General features: G+C 39.7%; 1 protein-coding gene across 2 annotated transcripts; it reads right to left on the minus strand.

Moving 5' to 3' along the window:
* Window positions 1-593: 593 nt before the first annotated feature.
* Window positions 594-16,545, minus strand: LOC111405386. Of its 2 annotated transcripts, none has more exons than XM_023034240.1 (2): window positions 16,099-16,545; window positions 594-1,550 (listed from the first exon to the last, which is right to left on the minus strand). In XM_023034240.1, the coding sequence occupies exon 2, from the start codon at window positions 1,426-1,428 to the stop codon at window positions 1,051-1,053; it is 378 nt and encodes a 125-aa protein (XP_022890008.1). In that variant the 5' UTR covers window positions 1,429-1,550; window positions 16,099-16,545; the 3' UTR covers window positions 594-1,050. The 2 variants fall into 2 exon arrangements, with proteins under 2 accessions (XP_022890008.1, XP_022890009.1); XM_023034241.1 differs by having other exon boundaries at window positions 594-1,523; window positions 16,099-16,544.
* Window positions 16,546-16,625: the final 80 nt, after the last annotated feature.

Consider the following 16,625-nt stretch of genomic DNA (forward strand, 5'->3'; position numbering starts at 1 on the left):
TGGCATTTTTATTTTTTCACTGTATTAGAATGTGAGTTCTTGATATTATAATTGATAATGGATAAACAGATTTCTTTATTTTGCAAACATGTTACCGCCCGCCTTTATGCTGGCAAAATCCTTCGTGTTGTGTCGTACTTTGAGAAATTTTTTACATCCATTCAACTCTGTATCTCCATGATCTAAGAATAACTGTACTAATTTTGATGTCAACGACACTGAAAATATGAACCTGGGTTACTGGATGGAAGAGTGGCGAATTCCATGGACTGCCCAGCTCAAGTCAGCACCATTAACTATTTAAATTAAAATTCCCCATATTTATTTATTTATTTATTATTATTTTTGGGTGAAAAGCATGCCTGGCAAGCCCGTTCCCACAAATTTCCCACTTGTTGGCACCATGGGGTGATATTACAGTTCCTATTTTGTAGAGAGAATGGAATCCATCTATAAATATTCTTTTTCCTTGTTCCATTAAAAAAGGTAGAGAGACTGCATTAACCGGTTCAAAGGGACCAACTCGATCCACTTGCCCGCGATACATTGTGTCCAAATCACACAAGTTACATTCTAACCACTAAAACAGTGTCCAATATAAACTCGTCGTCGATTCATTATTCATTAATGACAAGAAGTCTCTTGCCAGATACTTTTGGCCTATAATAATCTTTCCATGACAATGTGTATTGCCTTACAAGGTTCCCTATCACTTCAAAATTTTGCTTTATGTTTTATGCAGGTCCATATACAAACATTAACAATTTCAGTGGTACTGTTTCTCACCACAAAATGAGGGTACAGCCCCAACCATGCACCTAGAAAACATCAACATTGCCAGAAACATCTCCTGCAGTTTCTTGAACAACCTGTGGTTCAGTTACAGTAACAACGTTCATTCCATTTTCTTGACCTTCATTTGTTGTATCCTCCACGGTGATTTGATTCTGAACCAAGATAGTGGAGGAATTCAAATGCTCGAGACATCACCTGTCATTTTCTCCTGCCCATCAACTACATCAGATAGCTCTTTGCCAAGAAAAGTTTCATTTAGCTTCCCAATTGCTGAGATTTCATCCACACTACGGAGGAACCAAAATCTTCAGAGATATTACCTACATGTTTCACAGGCAGTTCATCAGTCATGGAAACTTCCTGAGAAGGATATGGAACGGTCTGAATCGAGCTATATGTGTGTGATGTTGTGCTCTCTTCAACTGTCAAGATATTTACTCCATTTTCTTGAACAGCATCCATCTGTTGACTTGGTATTCCATCAGGTCTAGTGTCAACCAGCACGGAGTTCCTGTCTTCTGGAACGGCTAAAGTCTTGTTAGTTTCAAGGTTCAAGGTAACAGTTTGATTTACAGCAGCCTCAGCCTCAGCCATTTCAAGGGCAGGGTTCTTTGTAGCAATTTCTTCCTGCATTTTTGCTTGTACTCTGTACGCATCTATTAGATTTTGAACCCTTACTTTCTCTTTTAATAAGTCACCAAGGCGCTTCTGTAAATTTTGCTCAAGACCTGAGATTGTAGTCCAGATGAAGACTACTGAACACACCGAAGTATCAATTATGTGTGATCCACATTTCTTATGTAACTACTCAACAACCTAAGCAATTGTTTGGGGGATATTATGAAAGAAAATCGTGTTTTATGATGTATTTATGAAAACATCAAGAACAGTTATGAAGAACAGGTAAATCAGCCTTTTCAGTCTTAAAAACATCAAAATTCGTCGGGAAACCATATGATTACCCTTTAATGTTAGCATCTAAATGTTTAACCTACATCCAAATCGTTTCGACTCTCTTTTTGTTTTCGCGCGAATTAGTCGCTTAACAATTAAAAGGGATCAGACGATTGTGTAAGGGACAAACCTCTTGAGACAAAGTCCCAAAAATGGGTGTTCTTTTATTGGCAATGACTTTACAATTGGAAATAAAAAACAAAAAGCTTCCAAGGGGCGCAAGCACACGAGTTACTGAAAAAAGTGTTTAAGTCTAAAACTAAGGAAATTAAAATTACATGTTCTCTGTTCGAGAGTTTTTTATTCGGTCCCTTGATCTATGTCTTTTCTCCCTTTTTATACTTCATGGATAATCTCTTTGTGATCAACTGCCTAAAAACCGCTTGATCGTTCTACAACTGCTCATTTTCCTCGTAATGGCCAACTTTTGGGTAATTGGCACAAAACGTCCTTACCTTTCAAGTCTATTGTGGAAAACGTCCCTACCTTTCATTTTTGCCCTCATTTCAACCTTTCTTTGCGCTAGACGTCCTTCCGTCCATATTCCGTTAATTAAAGGGTAATTGGCACAAAACGTCCCTACCTTTCAAGTCTATTGTGAAAAATGTCCCTACCTTTCATTTTTGGGCATTTTTGCCCTCATTTCAACCTTTCTTTGCGCTGGACGTCCTTCCGTCCATATTCCGTCAGTTTTTCCGTTAATTAAATACAAAAATACCTTTTTCTTTCCATAAACAAGGATAAAATTGTCCTCACCCACTTCACCCCTTTTTCCCGCCATCAACTTAGTCCATAAGTAACAGTAGCAGCGACATGAATCTGAAAATACTTTAAATGATTAAGTTAAATAAAGAAAAAATATCGTGAACACATTATATTTCACAATTCCACAACTACTGTTGCTGTCATCTTGTGTCACTGGAAAATTTTAGAAAGACATATTAAATGGGTAGTCAATTTATAATGAGCCAAAATGGTGAATGGCTCTTTTTGGCTCAATGGAGAAGATGAATGGCTCATTTTAAATTGACTCATTATAAATTGACTACCCATTTAATATGTTTTTCTAAATTTTTCCAGTGACACAAGATGACAGCAACAGTAGTTGTGGAATTGTGAAATATAATGTGTTCACGATATTTTTTCTTTATTTAACTTAATCATTTAAAGTATTTTCAGATTCATGTTGCTGCTACTGTTACTTATGACTAAGTTGATGGCGGGAAAAATGGGTGAAGTGGGTGAGGACAATTTTACCCTTGTTTATGGAAAGAAAAAGGTATTTTTGTATTTAATTAACGGAAAAATTGACGGAATATGGACGGAAGGACGTCCAGTCCAAAGAAAGGTTGAAATGAGGGCAAAAATGCCAAAAAATGAAAGATATGGACGTTTTCCACAATAGACTTGAAAGGTAGGGACGTTTTGTGCCAATTACCCGAATCTTTAACGGAAAAACTGACGGAATATGGACGGAAGGACGTCCAGCGCAAAGAAAGGTTGAAATGAGGGCAAAAATGCCAAAAAATGAAAGATAGGGACGTTTTCCACAATAGACTTGAAAGTTAGGGACGTTTTGTGCCAATTACCCGCCAACTTTTCATGAAACTACCTTTTTTAACTGCTGCCATTACTTTTCGTCGTTCAACCGTTTTCGAGTGAATTCCTTGAATCGTGGAACGTGATAAGGCTGCTTTAATAATTGCTTTGATAACTGCACTTCTTGATAACCACAACGCTTTATGTTTGTTAAGACCTTGGGCAACTTGAAGGTTTGGGCGAGAATAGAGTAACAGCCCTGGGCGACTGCATGGCACTCCATTCGCTCATATTCTGGGCGACTTGCAAATTTGGACGATGGCGTTACCGTGTTCTTGGGCCTCCTTATTTGGGCCTTCATCTTGAATTGTTTGATTGAGCTTCGTTCTTTGGGCTATCTGATTTGGACTGAATTTTTATGTGTCAACAATTACCCCCCAATATGATAGAATTAATAATAATTATTAAATTTTGCCATATTCACTTTGTGTTTTCAGCAACATTCGAGATTCCCAAGAATTTCAATCATTATTTTCTTCCATAACCTGAAAAGGTGCGTCGTTTTGCAAATCCTTATAACCCCAAACACGCCATTTCACTGCACCATTAAATTACGCCTCAATTTTTCGCGTCTCTCCCACGATTTACTGTTCATCTTTTGCTTCCTCGCTACATAACCCTGAAAAATTTCGTTCCATCTCAAATGGCTACCTCACAATCTCAAGCTGGCGATTCCTTTAGTTTTGATGACTTTCAGAAACTTCTGAGTCGTCCATACATAACTCCGAGTTTTCTCGCGCCCGCCGATGTCGAACGTAATGAGTTCTACTTAGGTCCTTTCTTCAACAATGCAGAGGCAGTTGAACAGGCGGCGGTGGGTCAGCTGTTTCCTTACACTCAAGGCCTTCCATTTTTAAACTCTCTGTCGCTGGGGCCACTTTGCGAAAAAGGTATTCGCACTTGGCCTAAATCTGATGTAACTTTCCGTAGGTGGCATGCTCGTCTTGTGGGTCATAGTCCTACTAAAGCACTTTTTGATAATGCTAGGATTTCTGATTTGTTAGAAATCTCTATTCGCCCCCTTACTTTTGATTCAACACTTTTTTCGATTGCCTTGAGTTTTTGGTCTCTCGAGTATAATACATTTTTTCCCTCTTGACCCCATGTCTATTATTTTAAGGGATGTTGGGACCCTAGTGAATCTACTACCTTTGGGCGATACCATTTTTCCTGGTATCTTAGTTTCTGGTGGCGCCCCAAAGTTTGGTAAAAACTACACCGAGTCTTATTCTAGCCTCCAAACCCTTCACAATCATTCGAGCGCCGAACCTTCCCATACTGAGCGAGTGGCTTTTCTCCTAGTTTGGCTTTGTAAATATGTTTTGTGTGTGCCAAGCATAAAGCCCTCCCTTAGTTATTTACCCATAGCGCATGAATTGGCATGTGGCAGGCTTTTGAATTTATGTTCTTTCTTTTTGGCTGCCCTTTATAGAGGCATGACTTCTCTTCAAACTCAGTTGAAGAATGATGCATCTCCCACTGGCAGTGGACCTCTTTGGTTCACTCAACTGTGGTTGAGATCCTATTTTCCATCGCTTGGTGCTTTATCAATTTCTCGTTCTTCTGCTAGCTGCTATGGGCTAGCCATTGAGCCCTTAGCTCCTGTAAATATGTCCAGAAGGGACATTTTTTCATTCTTTTATTTTTTGGATTCAATCTCTTCCTTTTTTCCTTTTCCTCCCTTTTTGATTCCAAACTATGTACATCCCCCCTCTACTATAGACAACGCGAACACTTCTCTGCTCATTTGGATCCAGTTTTTGACTGGGAGGGAATTATTTCATGACATTTTAACTGGGACCAATGCCAAGGCAGGGGTAGAAATTTATGTTCCCCAATTCTTTGCTTGCCAACTTGGTTTTGGCCAAACTTGGCCTGTTCCTCTTTGCTATTCGAGAAACTTGATTGACCGCTTTCACATTATTAATAAGGCGGAGGCAGAGGCTATAAATGCTCGCAACCTCCATTTAACAAGCCACTTTTCATCAGCCTCTTTTAATTCTAGTCATGCCATTCACCCTCTTTTTGAACAGCTCTGGCCGTCAGTGCAGCACAGATTATTTGCGACTGACGCCAATCGCGCCTTTCATTCACTAGACCAGCCGAGCATTTCTTCCCCTCCTCCTATTTTAGTCACTCCTCTGTCCATCCGAAGTCCTTCTCCTCCTCGTCGCGCTAAACAGTCTGCCCGCCCATCTTCTTCTCTCCCTACCAAGCCTACTACAGTCAAGAGTGCCCCAAGCCGCAAACGGTCAGCTTCAGCATCTCCCATTCTGGAGGATGATGTTGATGATAATGATGATACCCCTCTTATCGTCAGGAGGAAGGTAATTAAATTGGTTTACTCACAAGCATACTTTTCCATATTTGAAACTCTTCTGTGTGCTGATGATTTATTTGGATTCCTCACAAAAGTTCAGCCTCTCCTGTAAAGGATTTGGCATCGGCAGCTCCTGCTCCATCATCCTCCGCTGAGGCTGCTTCATCCAAACCGATTGATGAGGGGACTACGTTTAAAGAGACATTTTCAGTCCCAGAATCCTCATCACAACCCATGGATGAGCCACCTTCTTCTCAGGGCATCAACCCTCCAAACATCGAAGCAGAAGGTAATTCAATTTTTTGATGCCTTACCTTTGCTTATGCTATTGATTTCTGATTTGTTGCTCTTGAGTTTTACAGATGCTCCTATGAGTCTACCCGTTGTGGCAACATCTTCTCGCTCAGACAAGGGGAAGTCCTCACGAATGGAGGAGTCACTGGCGATAGATTTGGCTGAGGATATGCCATCTTCCACGATTGTCGATGATGTAATCTTTGTTTCAATTTTATTTCCATTTTGTTTGTTGTAGTGAGAGTCTTCAATATTGGCAATTTTTTTTGCAGGATGCTGACAAGATTGTGCGTTCTATCCAAGACTTGTTCGCTTCCTGGGGATAAGTCAAGACATCTCGTCCTGCTCCATCTGATCGTCCCGCTGCTTCTTCAGAGGAAGATTTGAAGTTCCTCAAGCAGTCGATATTTGAGTATGTATCCTTCATGGATATGGACATTGGTAGGGCTAGTGCTGCTAGACACAAGGATAAACTTGAGCATTTGAATGCGAAGTTGGAGCAAGCACTGACGCTTCCGTCTCTCAATCTTTCTGCCGATTTTAAAGCGACGTTGAAGGTTATCCACTCCGAGGTCCTTTCCTTGCTGGCCAAGAATGCTGAACTAAAGGCCAAAAGGACTCAATATCTTCGTGCCGTATCTGAAAAAGAGTCTCTGTGTCTGGAGATTAATAAGGCTGAGGATGAGTTGAAAGAGATCTCTTCCGAAGTCATGATGGAAGACTTTTTGATGGTTAGTTTGGTTGCTCTGATGAAGGAACTTCAAGTCAAAATGGACGACTGCAAGGCAAGAATGGCTGCTAAGAAGCGCAACGCCTCCCAAGGAATTGAGCGAACTAAGTCCTTGGTTGAGCAGTACAAGAAGTTGGAAGTTGATGATGATGTCGTGGCCGATTTGAACATCACTTCCTCTCGACAGAACGAGGATTTGGAAAAACTTAAGGAACGAATTCGTTCAGTGTGGGGTGAACTGTAATTAAGACATATGATGCCTTTTTCTTTTGTAATTTGATTTTCCCTTTGTAACTTTGTTCATCATTAATGAACATATATTTTAACTTGTGCATTTATTTGACGTTTGTTTTTTTTAATCGTCAATTCTTCAAGCATTTAACCGCTTTGTGCTAAAAAATCTTACTCATTTTCTTTTGATATTTCCACCACTTTTCCCAAGACTTAAGGCTATTTAATTCTATTTACTAGGTAGAATGTGGCTGCTCATATTCCGTCTCTTCATCTCCACCTCCCTGTAAATGCACGTATGCTTCGCATTTTCCATCTTCCATCTTTATTTTCTTCTTCAAAACCAATTTACTGCCATTGTTTGGCACTCTGACAATCAATCCGATCCGAAACCTTCGTCTTTCTATAAAAATGGATTGTTTAGTCCGCCCATTTTACTATTTGCCTTGATGTCACCTTTGGTGTGGGAGGTATAGGAAATATTTTTTGTCCAGCAGCAAAGTTTTTACCATCGAAGTTCTTCCCATCGTCTTTTTGTCCTTTACAAGGAGTCGATGATAGAAGGCAATTTTTGGGATGCTTGCGGGCCACCTTGCTTGCTGAGAGTGCTTCTCAGCCTCTCTGCCTGTCATTGCAGCGATGCATTTAGGAAGGTGGTGAGGCCAGTCCACCCTCTTATTCGGCGATCCCACCATTGCAGCGATGCATTTAGGAAGGCGGTGTGAGGCTAGTCCACCCTCTTACTCAGCGATCAATCGGGAGATTAGCTTTCTTTTGATTGTAGTTTGTAGAGCATCCATTACTTGTATTTTTGCATCTTTGTAATGAACGTTTGATAATAAAGGACTTTATTTGAATGTATTTCGCTCTGACCTTGTTATCCTTAATCGTTCAACATATTTTGATTATGCTTCTATCTGTTCACATTCTCATAAAGAAGGAACATATTTTTTCAAATAATTGCCGTTAATGAATCTCACGTGCTTGGTGCCATCTAAATTCTTCCAAATGATACGCTCCATTGGGCAACACACTGTTTATTTTGTATGGTCCTTTCCAATTGGGCGACCACTTCCCGTACTTTGGATCCTTGCCATTCAAAGGGAGTATCGTCTTCCAAACTAGTTCGTCCAAACTGAACGACTTGGCTATGACTTTTTTATTATAAAACTTAGCCATTTTTTGTTTTTGAACTTGCAATCTGTCTAAGACGTCCAACTTTAATTCGTCTAAACCCAATAAACTTTGAACTAGTGATTCGGCATACTCATCATCATTCAACTTATGTTGCAAGCACACTCTAATCGATTGCACGTTGATTTCCATACGCAAAACGGCCTCCTGTCCATAAACAAGTTGGAAAGGAATAACTTTGGTACTTGACCGAGGTGATGTTCTATAAGCCCATAAGGCCTTGTTCAGACATTCGTGCCAATTTCTGACATTTTCATCTATCATCTTTCTGATAATATTTTTTAGAATCTTATTAGAAGATTCTGCTTGTCCGTTGAATTGAGCGTAATATGGTGTGGAGTTTACTAATTTAACCCCAAACTCGCTCACAAATTTGTTCACTTGATCCCCATTCAAAGATGTTCCGTGATCTACCATCAACGTTTGTGGAATTCCAAACCTATAAATGATATGATCACGGATAAACTCTATAACATTCTTCTGGGTGATCTCTTTCAAAGGTACCGCCTCTACCCATTTGGTGAAATAGTCGGTTGCAACTATAACAAAAGTATGTTGCTTGGACGATGGAGGATAAATCTTCCCTATCAAGTCTATCCCCCAACCCTTGAATGGCCAAGATTTAATAATAGGTGTCATCTCTCGTGCTGGCGCCCTTCGTATTGGACCATGCTTTTGACATGCTAAACAACTCTTTGCATACTGAACGCATAATTCTCCCATCTTTGGCAAAAAATATCCACTCCTAATAATTAACCATCTCATCCTTTAGCCAGTTTGATGAGCTCCACATATCCCTCCGTACACTTCAGCCATGATCGTCTTGGCTTCTTGCAAGCTTACACACTTTAGTAATACACCATCAGAGCGTTTCTTAAACAACTCTTCGTCTATTAGTATATAATTTAGCAAACACAGCTTCATTTTCCTATTAATCCCTCCATTAGGTTCTTTAAAGAACCTTTTAATCTCTGTTCTCCAATCCATTGCATCTCCATCTTGTATGCAGTAAAGTTCAGTCTGTCTCGCCCTTCTTTGAGTCGGGCAATATGATTCCATACTCACAAGTAGACTTTCAATTCAAAACCTTCGAGTATCCTGAGGCCATTTGGGCTAACTCATTTGCCACATCATTACATATCCTACTAACGCATTGAAGTTCTACTTGGTCGAATTCTTCTAACAATTCTTGGTCGATCTCATATTGACTTATACTGGAATCACTTTGGCATTTAAAATCACTAATCAATTGGTGGATTACCAATTGGGAATCGCCCCTAACGATCACATTTCTTACTCGCATATCAATCATTAGTTCTAGGCCTACAATTAAGGCTTCATATTCGACCTGATTGTTGGTACACATTCTGTCTAAAGTGAATGCGAACTTGTAGCAAATCCCTAAAGGATTAATTAATGATACTCCTACTCCTGCACCTTTAGAGGTTTTTGATCCATCGAAATATAACACCCAAGGTTTTAACTCGAACGAATTGACTTCTAGTTCAATTTCTTCAGGCATGTCAAGACATGGATGATCGGCTAGAAAATTAGCCAAAGCCTGATTTTTGACTGCCTTTTGAGGTATATATTGTATCTCGAATTCTGATAAAACTAGTGTCCAAAGGCCTACCCTTTGGTGTAAAATAGGGCGCGAGAACATATACTTAACTAAATTTACTTTAAAAATTAAATAAACGGTTACGAGCCGTAAATAAGCCCTTAATTTTGTACATGTGAAATACAATGCAAGACATAATTTTTCGATAGCAGAGTAATTACATTCACATTTCGTTAACCGTCTACTTAAGTAGTAAATTGCCCTTTCTTCACCAAATTGGTCTTCTTGTGCGACCATTCCAGCTATTGATTCTTTTTCACTCCGATACGTACACTTTCATTGGCCGTCCTTGAATTGGTGACACCAACACTGGTGGACTTGATAAATATGTCTTCAGGCTTTCAAAAACCTTTTGATGTTCTTCTTTCCAGACGAATTCGTCCTGATTTTTCAGCTTTAAAAGCGGCGAAAAGACTTTAGTTCGCACTGCACAATTAGAAATAAAGCGTTTTAAAAAGTTTACTTGGTCTAGAAACATTTGCAATTATTTTTTGTTGCTAGGTGGTTTGACCTCTAAAATGGCCTTCACTTTATTTTTATCAAGTTCAATCCCTCTCTTGTGTACTAAGAAACCAAGAAAATTCCCTGCATTAACACCAAATGCACACTTCAAGGGATTCAACTTTAGCTTATATTACTTCATTCGCTCAAACGAACATCTTAACTGTTCGAAATGGTCCTCTTCTTTAATGGACTTGACTACTATGTCATCTACATACATTTCAACAAACTTGCCTATCATATCATGAAAGATTAAATTCATTGCCCTTTGATAAGTTGCCTCTGTATTTTTTAGGCCGAAAGGCATAACCACCCATTCAAAACATCCTAGAGACTCAGGGCATCTAAATGCAGTTTTGTAATTTTGTGTATATCTTCTTCAGCTATATAAATTTGATTGTATCCTGAATACCCATCCATGAAAGAATACATGACATGTCTGGCAGTCGAGTCTACTAAAAAATCCACCGTGGGCATTGGATACTCATCTTTGGGTATAGCTATGTTTAAATTCCTAAAGTCTATACACACCCTTAGTTTACCATTCTTTTTTAGTACTGGCACAATATTGGACAACCATTCGATATATCTGGCTGTTCTAATAAAACCTACTTTCAATAATCGCTCTATCTCTTTCTTGATTTCAGGGAGTACATTGAAAGCAAAACGTCTAGGAGGCTGCCTATGAGGTTTAAAGTTAGGCTTAGTTGGTAACCTATGTTCCACCAAGTCTCTATCTAAATCAGGCATTTGTTCATATTTCCAAGCAAAACAATCTTTATACTCCTTTAGCAAAGCGATTAATTTATTACTAACCTCTTAATCGAGCATCTGGCTGATGAATGTTGGACGGTCTTCTCCTTCATTGCCAATATTTACTTTGATCAGAGGATCTTGTGCTTGAGCGTATCCAGGTTTGATGATCCGTATTACTTCGTCGTCCAGTTCCCTTGTAAGTACTTCTTCTTCTAAACAGTCCACTTTGTTGACTTCTCGACCAATGCTTTATTCTAACTCGAACACTGCCAACTTGTTCTTCAGCGCTTTTAGGGTTGTCTCTTCTTTCGCCTTGTTACTGCATTCCTTATTGAAAGCCATCAGTTTGGCTTTGAAGGCATGAATATCGGCCATTTACTTTTGTAATTTAGAATCCATTCAAGACTCCTTGATTATTCTTTTGCCAATTACTGGCTCTTCTAGGGCATATTTGGCCTCATCTGTTTGAACATTTCAGTGAGTGCGTCCACTGAAAATGGCTCTTCGCTTTGCGCAACAACTTGGGTCTCTTCCCGTTCTTGTACTACCCTGACAGGTCCATAGTTTCCTTCGTACATGAACTTTTCCACCGAGCTTGCTTCTGCAACAAAAGGCCTATGATCGGCCTGTACCACCTCTGCTTCACTTTTGTTATTCCAAAAGATCAGGCATTGATGGAGCGATGAGGGTATACAGCGACTTCCGTGTATCCAGTCTCTTCCTAGTAGCAGATTGTAACTAGTAGGACCATCTATTACAAAAAAGACAGTGGTCCTAGTAGTCGTCCCTATAGTTATGTCCAATGGCATAACTCCCTTAGCTGAAATTGCTCCTCCATTGAAGCTCGTAAGGATGACTTCTGTAGGAATCATGTCACCCTCTGTCTTTGCGAACTTCCTCATCATCCTAGATGGAATGGTGTTTATAGCTGCTCCATTGTCGACAAGCACTTTTGCCACTGGGATATCGTTAACTAGAGCTTTAACGTACAATGGCCTCAAGTGTTTAGTTAATTTCATGGCTGGCCGTTTAAAAATAACCTTTTCGACATCCTCTATTTCTACTTCCTGCTTGTTTTCTATCAAATTATCCCCCTGTGATAAGTCGATGTGCAATATATCGCGCTGATCCTCTGTCTCCTGAACTTCCTTCTTACTTTTTTCTAATACTTCCTCATCAGTTACCCAACCTGTGGGAGGGGGCATTATTCTTGGAGGTGACTCATATTTCTCGGAGCGAGGCACTCTCTTCTTCCTTTTGGGTGTCCCGTACAGTACATAGAAATGAAAAGGACGCCCAGATGGTTCTCCCAACAAGTCTACTTCGCAAACTCCCTTTCGATGTAGTTGCTTCAGTAGAGTATTGCGCGACACTCCTCTCTTTCTTCCTTCTACTTCTAGGTCGATTTCTTCTTCAATGTCTGTCATCCCGTCGTCCTCTTCATCGTTGTAGGCCTCTCTAGAAGTCTGGCCTTCTTCACACTCCAGCACGCAAGCTTCTCCTTAGTTGTCCTCCCTCTCTTCTTCTTTTTCTTTATTCTTGAATTCATTGGCCAGTAAGTAATTATTGGCCACGACAGAAGGCAACGTACCGAATTGAATAGTAAGGGGCTGATCTGGATCTTCTCCATCCCTTTTGTCTCGCTCAAACTTTGATCTCCCGGAAGAAGTTTCTAGCAGTTCCTTCATTGATTCATCTGTATCGGTCTCTTCACTAACTTTGAGGACATTTTGATTGGCTACCTTGAGTAGTTCAGACGCTTTAGAGTGTGGCACTCCCTGTTGTTGCCTCATCATCCGTCCATAGTTTCGTTGGAAACGCCTTTGTTGGGTTCTAGTCATCTCATCGAAGGGTATTGCCCTTCCTGCACTATACTGGAATGAATGCCATACATTTGCCCGGTGAGATTGCGGCCTGAATGTTCTTCCATTATCTGCTGGCCTGAACTACCTCTCAAAAGGCGGTCCTCTATAGAATGATGTACCTCGCCCTCTACCAGGCTAAGTGTTTGGGAAGAAGGTAGGGCGATGGGGATGCTGCCATATCCCTGATTTCTCCGTATTGCCATTCATTTCTCTTTTACATCTTGCACACAGGACGTCTTCGTCCTTTTTTGGTTCTTTCCCCTTGATTCGTTCAAAGACACTGGGATGTGGTCTAGGATCTTCTTCTCCATCATCTACGACCAACTTGAATTTTGGCAACTTGTTTTTGAATCCAGATGTTACCATGTTCACTCCAAGTGACTGTGGAAAAGGATTTTCATCCACTGCCATTTTTTCTTATCGTCGAACGTAATTCGTCTTGATTCAATGGCATCCTGCAATATATGGCGAAAAACCAAGCAATTGTTAGTCAAATGTAACCATGCATTATGCCACTTACAATATTTTTTACCCTTAATTTGTTCAGAGTTTCACAATTTGTGTTTATCGTTCAACTTTATCTGCTTATCCCTATATAATTTATCAAATATAAGGTCAGCTTTGGTTACATCGAACGAGAACGTTCTAGCCTTTATGTTTCCATCTTTTATGGGCTCATCTTTGCCCGATGGTCTAGGCTTGGCCATTATGGGACAAATATACGTATCTCCTTTGACCAATTCGGCCAAACTTATTTCGGCCTGATCGTATGACTCGTCGCTGATGGTATGAACGTCAAAATTTGGGTCTTTGTAATAAGTCCCTTTACTAGAATTTTTCATCTGTTCTCCCTCTCTTATCAGTCGTTCATACCTAATCACATTCGCACTCAACTGGAAAAGGTAAGGAAATTCCTTATCCTGGAACTTCTTTTTTAAATCAAAGTTGAAGCAGCCCTGAGCGATTTTGACAAATTCTTTTTCAGGCAAATGTACAAAGCACTTGCTTCTTGCTGTCTTGAACCTTTGGAGAAAACTTTCTGCCCATTCGTTTGGCATTTGACATAAATTCGCCAAGTCAGCCAAAGTAATTTCAGATACAGTTTTATAAAATTGAGCGTGAAATAACTGTTCCAATTGTCGCCATATTTGAACAGAGTTCGCTGGCAAGTTGATGAACCAGGAGAAAGCTACTCCTATTAACGAATTAGAGAAAAGTCTCATTTTATGGTAATCGATTACATCACGACTTTGCAATGTGAATCGCCCTATGTATTCTAGAGTAAACACCTCTCCTAAACCGGTAAACAGTGAGAATTTTGGCACTTTGTACCCTCTAGGCCATGGATATGCTTGGTCTACCCAATCAGGATATGACTTTGTGTAAGTCGGCCTAACGACGGGATGCACCCCAAAAGCCATCTGATCCTGCACGATTTCCATAATATGATTCCTCAACATGACGTTGGGATCATATGGAATCCCTACAGGCTGGTTAACCGGTTGATTTGCATGAGGTCTGATGTTTGGTCCTTGATTGGCAACAAAGTTACCATGATTAGGGTCATTACCATTAGCCTGAACATCTATTCCCTCATTAATACGTGGGGTATTCTGTCCATTATTTAGGACATTATCTCTTATGTTTGGATTACCCCCCCCAGTTAGGCGTATCACTACCATTGTTCTGATTTGGCACTGCAGTACCCCCTTGGTTTGAAGTAGAGGGACCAGAAAGTGGTTCTACCCCTTGATTCGGATTTAAGACTGAGGGATTATGTCCCACAATTGTCCTAGTTTGAAAGTGATTTGCAAGAAGTATAACCGGTTGACATATTTGGCCTACTAACTTATTCATTGTTTCGTTCAAAATGTTTAGTTGTTTGGCCATGTTGTCATAATGTGCATTCCCATTTTGGGTAAATCTTTCCATATTATGAATACTTCGAAAATTTACCCGTTCAACAACGTCTTGTGTGAGTTCTCCAAGTAATGCACGCATGGTTCGAGGACTCAACTCCGTCATTGGTTCGTAACGACTGTTACTGCTCTGATTCTGTCCATCTGCTCGTGGAGAGGCATGCTGCTCCTCATATCGCTCGATCACAGACTGGACTCCTCCCTGACTTGCTGCTTCCTTATCGGATCTCTGAGGCATATTGTTTCACCTTTTGTACTTTCAACACCAAACACCACTGTCCCACTGGGTGTGCCAAATTGTTTTCGCGCGGGTTAGTCGCTTAAAAATTAAAAGGGATCAGACGATTGTGTAAGGGACAAATCTCTTGAGACAAAGTCCCAAAAAGGGGTGTTCTTTTATTGGCGATGACTTTACAATTGGAAATAAAAAACAAAAGGCCTCCAAGGGGTGCAAGCACACGGGTTACTGAAAAAAGTGTTTAAGTCTAAAACTAAGGAAATTAAAATTACATGTTCTCTATTCGAGAGTTTTTTATTCGGTTCCTTGTTCTATGTCTTTTCTCCCTTTTTATACTTCATGGATAATCTCTTTGTGATCAACCGCTTAGAAATCGCTTGATCGTTCTACAATTGCTCATTTTCCTCGTAATGGCCAACTTGTCATGAAACTGCCTTTTTTAACTGCAGCCATTACTCTTCGTCGTTCAACCGTTTTTGAGTGAATTCCTTGAATCGTGGAACGTGATAAGGCTGCTTTAATAACTACTTTGATAACTATACTTCTTGATAACCACAACGCTTTATGTTTGTTAAGACCTTGGGCGACTTGAAGGTTTGGGCGAGAATAGAGTAAGAGCCTTGGGCGACTGCATGGCACTCCATTCGCTCATATTCTGGGCGACTTGCAAACTTGGGCGATGTCGTTACCGCGTTCTTGGGCCTCCTTATTTGGGCATTCATCTTAAATTGTTTGATTGAGTTTCGTTTTTTGGACTATCTGATTTGGGCTGAATTTTTATGTGTCAACACTTTTTTTCATGAAATCCTATTCAGAAGTAATCCAAATGCAAAAATGACTTAATCAAAGAACCCAAAATAATAATTCAAATTTCATCCCGAAGACATGATTCTGAGCATTCTTTCCTTAAAAATGTTTCGAAATTAATTATTCTAAGTAAATGCAACATTTTAATAATTGTTAAAGTTCAATTACTATTAGAGGCCTCTCCCAAAATCTAAAGCAATGTTATCAAAGAACAGGAACGTAAAGAAATCTATTAACAATCAGGTAGATTTATTCATCAAGAGACTGAGCGTACCTGCTAACTATTAGTAAGAACTTTTATCTACTGATCAAGCCGCTGTGCTTTTCTAACATTGTCATCCATCCTGTTCTCAAATCGGGGAAAAACTGAACGATAACGAACGGCTAAAGCTGGAGTGGTAGGGTTTATTGAGAATATTAACGTCCGCTTGATTTGTACGTAGCACCCATCAACAACAAACTAGGATTTCATAATTCCATTTCCTCCCTCCACTTTGCACTCTGCAAGGATACAACACTGCTGGAATAGAAACGAACCAAGGTAACACATCTTTAAGTCCTTGTTTGTTTGAATTCATAATCAGTTTTTCACTGTACTCATTTTTCAGCTTGTTCTTACAATCTTACTACTTAATTTAGGCCTCGATAACCAAGTTAATATAAAATTTGAAATAAATATTATTTTGATTGAGGAAGTTTTTTAGAAATAAAATAAATATTACTCAAAATAAGTTGTAAGCTCCACAAACTTGATTAGATATAATTTAAAAAAAAAAAAAAAAAAAAAAAGGGGAATTTTTT

The sequence above is a fragment of the Olea europaea genome, chromosome 12 (assembly GCF_002742605.1).
Source record: "Olea europaea var. sylvestris chromosome 12, O_europaea_v1, whole genome shotgun sequence".
In the NCBI taxonomy this organism is placed as follows: Eukaryota; Viridiplantae; Streptophyta; class Magnoliopsida; order Lamiales; family Oleaceae; genus Olea; species Olea europaea.